This window comes from Pinus tabuliformis, chromosome Q (genome assembly GCF_031772625.1).
Source record: "Pinus tabuliformis cultivar Carrire ecotype Pingquan chromosome Q, CPIR1, whole genome shotgun sequence".
Taxonomy (NCBI): Eukaryota; Viridiplantae; Streptophyta; class Pinopsida; order Pinales; family Pinaceae; genus Pinus; species Pinus tabuliformis.
Window position 1 is genome coordinate 581,851,495 of NC_142296.1, and position 10,333 is coordinate 581,861,827.

The window sequence follows — 10,333 nt, forward strand, 5'->3', positions numbered from 1 at the left end:
AACGAGGTATTGTGCTCAAATGGAGATCGTATGCCAAAGTTAGGACCATGAGAAGTTGATGTACCAATTTACCCAAACAGGGCCCATAGTTTGGCGCTTCATCTCCTAGGGTTAGGTTTTTGGATGTTTAGGGTTTTCCATTGTTTCTCAACGATAAATAGACCTTAGAGCCTCATTATAACACATTTCAAAGGCATGTAGCCACCACATTTCTTCTCAGAGATAAGATACCATTGCCTGAGCTAGTTTTATTTCCATTCTATTTGTAAGCATATTTCAGTATTTGATATTAATGAAATGAAGCGTTATTTCTACAACATCTTTGTATTTATGGTTAAATTTGTAATTTTTTGCATTCCTATTTAAATCTGGATCAGTGGGATCAGAGGGCTCTTCTCTTTCTCTGTTTTTCTTTGCATGTCCACAACGAGGCCAGGATACAAGGAGTTAGGGCTCGATCTGGTTGAACCTTTGCAAGATCATCCTCGCAAACCTCGACAACCTCCCATGGGGGAAGAAAAGAAAGACGAGGGGGTAGGAGATTCGATCAAAATATTGCTCGAGAAGGTCCTTGAGAAACAAAGGAACGTGATAATGGATAAATTTGCCCAGATCCTTCAACTGTTGCCCGCCAGTGGTGCATCCACATCCAGCAGCCACTCTAGAGGCTCCACTCCTTTTAAGGTACAAGTAAACTTTGACATTCCCATAGTTGAGGGCCAAATAGATGCATACGTCATAGATAAATGGTTAAATCTATTAGAAGGATATTTTTCTGTTCATGACTTTTCCAACCGATAAAATATTACCTTTGCTCTTCTCAAAGCCGCCACCCACGTCAAGGATTGGTGGGAAACCTACCGTGAGAAAAAGGATGAAAGTATGAACTCACTGCTTTCAGCTACACCCATTTGGAATTTGTTTCGGGATGTCATCAAGGAGCAATACTACCCTATTGAGAGCTATGAGGATAAATATATAAAATGGACAACACTATAGCAGGGAAGGGACCAAGATGTGCCAGAGTTTACCAATGTTTTTCATACCCTTCGTACAAATTTGGGTATCAAGGATTCTGAGAAAAATTTGGTACTCAAGTACCACGGCTTCCTACATAGGTACATCCAGGACGAGATGGAGTTCCTGGACATCTCCTCGCTCGGCATGGCGTACCAATACATCATCAAGATCAAGTAGAAGTTTAAACAGAAGAAGCGAGACTTTGGATCTACAAATCCGAAGCGAGGGAAAGTTTCCCCCAAACCGCAGAACAAAGGGCAAAGCCAAGGCGGGGTGGGCCAGAAAAAATTGTCAAATCCGCAAGAAAAGCACAACACCGTGAAGCCGAAGAAGGACACAAGAAAGTGGTGTGAGTTCCATAATATCTCTACTCACAACACAGGTGAGTGTCGGGCCAAGCAGTCACTAGTGGCCGAGCTGAAGGCTTCGAAATCATATGCATGTTCTGACTTTGAGTCAGAAACTGTCAAGGGGAATGACAAAGGAAAGCAGATTATCGATGTGGATCCCAATGCCATCGTTACCACAACAAAGATCCAAAAGGAGAAACCCAAAGATCCAGAGGAGGAGCATCATCTCTTCCACTCCTAGATGTGGGTAAAGGGTTCCCCGCTACAATTCATTATCGACAACGGGATCCAAAAGAACCTCATTATAGAAGAGGTCGTGAAGCAGATGGGCTTACTGACCACATCACACCCACAACCGTACACCATCGGGTGGCTTCACAAAGGACGTGATCTTCGCGTGTGCCAGGAGTGTCGCCTTCCATATAACATCAAGCCCTTCACGGATGAGGTATTATGTGATGTTGCTCCCCTTGATGTTTGTGATGTATTATTACGCCAACCATACTTGTGGATGCGACATGTTGTGTATGAGTCAAGGCCTCGCGTTGTTATTGTTACTTTGGGAAATAATTTGTATAGGATACTGGAGGTATCACTTCCTACCACCATCTCTTTGGTTACTGCAAAACAATGCAGTAAGCTTATTTCCAAAATAGGGAAATTTGTTTTCCTAATGATACGCCCTTAGGGAAAGAAGAAGACGGTGGCCATGACCTCCAAACAGAGCCCCTCCGCACGACAACAAAAGATGAACAAGGTCATGGAGGAGTACGAGGACATCTTCACCTCCCCCGTAGGGGTGCCTCTGCATTGTCAGGTTAAGCATCCATCGATCTGACCCCAAGTGTGCCATTGTTGGTATCTAAATTTGACTGTCCATTCCACTCCAAATTCATCTTTTTAACTATCATTCTTAGCCATTTAACCTTTATTATTCAACAATAATCCTTAGAAACTAAGTCATATGTTGTCATTTTCATTATTTTGAGCTTGGGATTAATATTTGAAATTTTTATATTTAAATGACATTTTTCAAAAAAATCACAGGAAGTTGTAACAACCTGTGATTGCTTTATTGATTGACATGTTGCAGCACAGGTGGGAAAATTCAAAGACTATGGGCATAAAGTACAATGTAAAAGGATGGTGAAACAGCTATTCATTTTCAGTTTTGGAGAAAAAAAGTGTCCAGTCAAAGCTGGTCAAACCCAGCCACTTCATCACTTTTTCCTGATTTTGTGCCTAAGATATTTTCCAATTTTAGAATTTTTGCATAAATGAAGGAACATACCTAAATTCGACCTCCTTGGGATGTAATTAATAGAATATTGTTAGTATTAGATGGAGAAACAATAGTTGCTTTTGTTAGAGGATTCATGATAAATAACCCATATGGGAAAACTATGTTTTAGAATGGTTTTTATGAACATATGAGAAGACAGCTTGTGTATCTTTGATTCCAAACTTAATACAAACTTCTTCAACAATTTTATGTCTCAAGATTTAGTAGCTACACTCTTCTGAATCATCTCTTAGTGTGCTTGTGGAGTGCTGAAGGGCCCTCATCACTTTGCTGGTACACTTTATCTTTACTCTGTTTTTCTTACTAGTTGCAAATTCGAATTTAGCAGTTAATCATTTCATGTTCAGAGTTAAAGTTATGTTAGCAGAATTATTAGTTAAAGAGAACTTGAATTTGTTGTGAAGAGATAGCCTTGTAAGAGGATTCAACTAATCTTGATCTTGGAATTGATATTTGGACACTGCTGACATTCAACTTCCAGATTTGTTTGCTAGCTTTAATTTTGAAGAATAGTTCTAGTTTTATTTCTGAAGTGATTTAAGAATGGAGTTTTAAAATTCAATTTTCAGTTTGGTAAATGATTCTTGTAAGAGATATAACTGATATTGGTTTATAACGCTGCTTATCTTATTCACTGTGTGATTTAAATTGAAATTACTTTGGACTGTTGTGATTGTCCAAATTCTTTGAAGCAATATTCTTGTAAGAGAATGTAGGATTACAGTCAATCATCAACACTCTGTTTTTGTCAGTTTTCAACCAGAATTCCATAGGATTTGTTTCTCTTAGATTGATTTTTAAATGATTTAAAAGGATAATAAAGGATCTTTTGTAGAAAGCACTGTTAATTTAGTCCATTAGATAGCCATTAGAATTTTAGAGCCTTCTAGATCTATATATTTTAGTTAAGCAACTCTAAGTGTACTTTCCTGGGTTCATAAAAGAATTAAGAGCTTAACTTACCTTGGTAAGTTGGGACCAAACATTTTGGCGCTGTTGTCGGGGAGGTGCAACTGGAAAGACTAAAAAATTAATTAAAAAAAACAGCAAAACAACAAAAACATAGAATTAAATTTAAATTTCAGTCATGCTTATTTATGTCTAGGTTTAGGGACGAAAAAGGCAGATTTAAAAGAAACCCCCCAACAACTAATCCACCATTAGGAGCAGAGTCATTAGAAAGGATTGAATACACAACTCCAACAGGAAAGGTTACAGCAGCACAACTTGAGGAAAAAGTGAAATCAGGCCAAAGACTCACCCTTATTGAAAGACAAATTCTAATAAGCCACGAATCAAAGAGAAGAAATCTACTTGAAACTTCTACAGTAGTGAAATCTGAAGGGAGTAGCACAAAAATCCAACAGCCTAGTCCTGAAGAAATTTTTCTTCAAGAACTAAAACAAGAAGAAGAGGCAGAAACCTTAGATAAATCACAAATTTCGATGGCTGAAGAGGGAGGAGGATCTAGAGGACCTACACCTGAACAACTGAGAGAATATGAGAGACAAATGGAAGAAAAGAGAAGAAGAATGGAAAATGAAGCAAAACAAAACAATGATACTCTATTTGGAGGAAATCAAAATCCGCCAGAAACAGAGGAATCCACATTTAAATTTCCAATTCAAGATAGAGGAGAGCAAATGGATGAGGAAATTAAAATGAAAAACATACCACAATCTGTACTACCAAACTTTTATGGGATGGCATCTAAAGACCCAGACTCATTTTTATTTGAATTTGACATAGTATGCTGAACCTATGGATATACCGATGATGCTCATAGACTTCGCCTTTTTCCTGCTACCTTAAAAGCAGGAACACTTAGGTGGTTTATGGGATTAGGTGAACATTCAGTCACTAGTTGGGATGATATGAGAAAATTCTTTCTGAAAAAAGTATCAACCTTATTTTCGATCAAAAGATTCCAAAGATGACATCTTTGCAATGACTCAACAAGAAGACAAGACCTTAGAGGAATACTTAGAAATATTCTCATACAATCTCCAAAAGTCAAAACATAGGACTATGTCAATTGAGCTTATTCGAACAATCTTTCTTAAAGGCATCCAGGATGAGTATTTAGATGATCTTAATCTCATGGGTAAAGGGGACATTTCCAACTTACCTTTTGAGGAGATTGTCGAATTATGCCAAAAGTACTCTAGGAGTAGGACAAGAAGTAAAAGAGCCATGACATCAAAAATCACAAAATCTGCTACAGGAAACATAACTAGAGCTGAACTAGGCAACTTATTTGAGGACTTCAAAACAGACCTTATGAGTACTTTGGGAAACCAAATAGATACCTTGAAAACAAAGAAAAGACAAGATGAACAAGAACTAGAATTATCTATATACTGTCCCAAATGCAGGAAGAAACATGCTTTGAAAGAATGTCCCTTAGACAACATGCAAATTTGTGGGTTTTGTACAAACAACCATGACACTAAAGACTGTACAAAGATGAAAATTTTGCAGAATTACAATTTGGAAGCTAGTGCAAAAATGGAAAACATGTATTTCATGGGAGCTAGAAGACCATTGCAACCAAGACCCCCAGGTATGTATCAAAATCCAAATTCAACAAATTATAACATGCCTGTTCAAAACTCTTGGAATGTTCCTATGCCATGGCAAAACTGGCCTAACCAACAACAGCAAACATTCCCACAACAAGGATGGAGAGGATATCATTTTCCTCAACAATTTGCTCAACAACAATCCCAGCCATATCAACCATCATTTTCTCAACCATATTCCCAACATTATCAGTCACAATATTCTCAGCCATACCAACAACAATACCCTCCGCAACCAGTACCTTATCAACAACAAAATCCGCAACAAGAATTACCTACTCCCCCACAAATAACTTCACCTCAGCTACAACTACCATCCAAACAACCACCTCGACCCACACAATTACCAGCTCAGCCCATAGCTAACCCAAATAATCGAATAGACAGACCAACTTATAGCGTAGATGAGGGACCTTCATGCCCAACTCTACTTCTGCAAAACATCGAACTAAGGTCAGGTCAGACGTTGCATAAGGAACCATCCCCTGCAAAAACGCAGTTAAAACAAGAAAAAAAAAAAGAGGAAGAAGAAAATCAACAACGTAGTAAATAAACTGAACCAATACAAAACAATTTGGAACAAAACCAACAAATCAAAACATTCCAACCACCTCCATTTCCAGAAAGATTACATCAACCAAGACCACCCACACCATTGCCACAATTTGATGTTCTTGATGAATTGAGGAATGTATATATCAAAATGCCATTACTCCAGGCAATCAAGGATATCCCGATTTATACCAAAGCATTCAAAGAACTGTGTCTCAAGAAACTTGCAAAGAAAATATTTGACCCAAAAACAATACATGTCATAGGTAACTTAGCAGGCTTGATGTCAAATATTATTTCAATGGAGAAATATGTCGATCCAGGCATACCAAGAGTCGCGGCCATTATCAACAAAATTTCAATTCCAAACACTTTGATAAATTTAGAAGCTGCAATAAATGTTATGACATTAGACACAATGAAAACTTTGCAGCTAACAAAATCGCAGACAACCCCAATTGTTTTGGAATTAGCTGATCGTTCTAAAGTCATTCCTGAGGGGGTGCTAGAGGATATAATTGTCTCACTAAATTCTTGGGAGTATCAAGTCGATGTCTTGGTACTCCAGCCCAAATCAAACTTAGGAGGACATCGGATTATACTTGGCAGACCGTGGCTAGAAACTGCTAATGCATTTATTGGATGTAGATCCGCTAATATGATTATTTCTAGAGGGACAAGACGGAAACAACTTACCTTGTACCCATCAGCACAAGCCCCAACTATAACACATAACTTATGGCTTGATGACAAGTATAATGATCAGGAAGAAATATACTCTGTGCTAAGCATAAACCAAATGTATGATATTGAGGAAAATAACAATGCAGATTTAGTGGAAATGTTTATTTCCCAACCTGAGGTTTCAGAAGAGTTGAGAAATGAACAATACATTACTGCAGATTATATGTTGGCACAAATTTTTCAAGAAACATGTACGATGTACTCATTGAAAGCAATATTTGATGAAATTTTTCCAATCAATTCCATTACAAATACACAAAGCAAGACTATAGAAATCAGTCCCAGAAAACATTGAACATTGGGGCATTTCTAGAAACATCTCAAGAACAAAAACTGATTCATTTGTTGAACAAATAGCAAAAAGTATTTGCTTGGGACTACACAGATATGCAAGGAATTCACCCAGAAACCTGCACTCACCACATTTATACGGACACTAGCATTCAGCCACTAAGGTAGCCACAAAGGAGAATGAACCCTATGCTCAAAGAAATTGTCAAAGATGAATTGCAAAAGTTGTTAAAAGTAAAATTCATATATCCCATTTCTGACAGCCAATGGGTATCACCACTAGTCATAGTACCCAAGAAAAACGGTAAGTGGTGAGTTTGTGTTGACTACAGAGAGCTAAACAAAGCCACCCTTAAAGACTATTTCCCATTGCCATTTATTGACCAAGTATTGGATACTTTAGCTGGGAAAAAGTCATTTTCCTTCTTAGATGGCTTTAGCGGGTACAACCAAATCAGCATAGCCACAGGAGACCAAGATAAAACAACATTTACCTGTCCTTGGGGAACATATGCTTACAACGTGTTACCATTTGGCCTGTGTAATGCTCCAGCAACATTTCAGAGAGAAGTATTAGCTATTTTTGCAGATCTGGTCCATGAATGTGTTGAGGTATACATGGACAATTTTTCAGTATATGGTGACTCCTTTGACCACTCTTTGCAAAATCTTGAAAAAGTTTTACAATCATGTATAGAAACAAACTTTTCCTTAAGCAACGAAAAATGTTATATGATGGTGAATGAAGGAATAGTCTTAGGACATCATATCTCGTCCAAAGGAATTGAAGTAGATCAAACCAAAATACAAATCATTGTTGAATTGCCAATTCCAACAAATCAAAAAGATGTAAGAAGTTTTCTTGGTTATGCAAGCTATTATAGGCGATTTATTGCAAATTTTAGTAAGATAGCTTTCCCTTTGTTTAAACTTCTTGCCAAGGATGTAACTTTTGATTGGAATGGTAATTGTCAAATTGCTTTTGATAAGCTCAAAGAAAAATTATCCACTGCTCCAGTTTTGAGAGGACCTAATTGGACACTACCTTTTCATATCTCAACCGATGCATTTGACACTGCAGTGGGGGCTTCATTAGGCCAAAAAGAAGATGGTTAAACATATTCCATCTATTTCATTAGCAAGAATTTGACCCCTGCAGAATTTAATTACATAGTTACAGAAAAGGAAATGCTCACAATAATACATGCGGTGAACAAATTTTGCCACTACATAACCGGATATGAAATCCTAGTTCACAATGATCACTCTGCCATTCGATATTTAATGAACAAACCTATTACTAATGTCAGGCTCACTAGGTGGTTACTCTTATTGCAAGAATTCAATATCACCATACTGGATAGACCCAGAAAAGAAAACCAAGTAGCAGACTACTTTTCTAGACTTCAAAATCCAGGTGAAGCTGTCCAAGTTGACGATTCATTTCCTGATGAAAATTTGTTTGCAATTTCAGTTTCAACACCATGGTATGCTGATTTAGATAACTACTTGTCCACAGGAAAAGTACCACCATCATTCAGCTCAAAGGAAAAGAAAAAGCTGATCAAACAAAGTGCAAGATACTCATGGATTAATGGTGATTTATTTTACACTGGTTATGACTTGATTATTAGGAGATGCATTAGAGAGGATGAAATAATTGATGTACTAACCTCTTGCCATGATCAACCTTGTGGTGGCCATTTTGCAGCAAAGAGGACAGTGCAAAAAATTCTTAGCCTTGGCTATTATTGGCCATCAATTTTTAAAGACACAAAGAAGTATGTAAGAAGTTGTGACAGCTGCCAGTGCATGGGACGACCAACTACCACTGATGAAATGCCACTCCAGCCGCAAGTTCATCTAGAGCCATTTGAAAAATGGGCTCTTGATTTTATCGGTCCCATCAATCCACCATCCAAAGGTAAGAAGTACATTCTTGTGTGTACCGACTATGTCACTAAATGGGCTGAAGCAAAGGCACTGGTAAGAGAAACTGAACAAACAGTGGTCAATTTCCTATTTGAAGAAATTTTTGTTAGATATGGAGTGCCTAGGGAGATAGTCACAAACCAAGGAACTCAATTCACATCAAGATTGGTTCAAGAAATAACAGAGAAGTACCAAATCAAGCATAGAAGAAGCATGCCCTATCATCCATAGGCCAACCACCAAGCGGAGTCTACAAACAAAACATTAGAAGGCATTATGACAAAAACAGTGGCCACAAATAGGAAGAATTGGGTGGACAAGCTCAATGAATCACTTTGGGCATATAGGATTACTTGAAAAGATACAACAGGTTCTCACTCTACCAACTAGTCTATGGTAAAGAGGTCATGTTGCCAATAGAATTCCAAATACACACATATAAATTGGAAGCAGACCTAGGGATGGACCTTTCAGAAGCTCAGCAAGAAAGGATCATGCAGTTAAACCAGCTTGATGAAATGAGACAAGAGGCCGTGCAAAGGACAACAATGATTCAGCAGCAAGGAAGACAATGGCATGACAAGATCATTAAGAAGAAGGAATTTCAAATTAGTGATTGGGCATCGCTCTTCGATTCCAAATTTAAGGATCATAAGGCTAAATTCACTACTCACTGGATGGGGCCTTATGAAATCCTTGAAATCTTCGACAATGGATTAGTCAAAGTAACATCAATAGACCAAGAAGGACAGACATATCTTGTCAATGGACACAGGCTCCGAATTTATCATAAGCCTGTTGACAGAGAAGATTTTATGAGAACTGTTTCACAGGAAAAGGAAGTACAGCTACTACAACAGTCAGTTGTAATATCCAAACCTTAATTTGTTTTGATTTCAGAATTAAAAAAATAAATTAATTAATAAATTAATTAAAAAATAAATAAATAAATAAATAAAATAAAATAAATAAATAAAAAATAAAATAAAAAAACAAGAAAAAACAAAAACAAACAAACAAAAACAAAAAAAATAATGTTTAGCTATGAAAACCAGATAAGGCATAGTCTAAACACAAATTCCTGTGAGAAAACCAAGAAATTGGCTTGCAAGAATTCTTAGTTTTTAAATTTTGAGTACAAGAATCACAAAGGAAAAGTCATTTTAAATCTTAAGCGCAAAGGACCATGACTTGAGGACAAGTCAAACCATCAGTTGGGGAGAAGGAAGCCTGAACTTGTTCATGCTTTCCTATTTCCTATCTTCAGCAGAAAAAGGTTTGTCTTCATTATCAACAAGATTATCAGAACATATCTCAGAAGGGACCTGTATCATTCATTCTTCAGAAGGGACTTGTTATCATTTAATTCTCAGCAAGGGACCTGTTATCATTCATTCTTCAGAAGGGACCTGTTATCATTTAATTCTCAGCAAGGGACCTGTTATCATTCAATTCTCAACAAGGGACCTGTTATCATTTAATTCTCAGCAAGGGACTTGTTATCATCCAATTCTCAGCAAGGGACCTGTATTCATAGCTTCTCAGAAAAGACCTGTTCA

At 37.3% G+C, this 10,333-nt stretch overlaps 1 protein-coding gene across 1 annotated transcript; it reads left to right on the plus strand.

Annotated features, from left to right (window-relative positions):
- The first annotated feature begins 9,235 nt into the window (after window positions 1–9,235).
- Window positions 9,236–9,658, plus strand: LOC149220792 (uncharacterized). Its single transcript, XM_089387208.1, has one exon. The coding sequence runs from the start codon at window positions 9,236–9,238 to the stop codon at window positions 9,656–9,658; it is 423 nt and encodes a 140-aa protein (XP_089243334.1).
- Window positions 9,659–10,333: the final 675 nt, after the last annotated feature.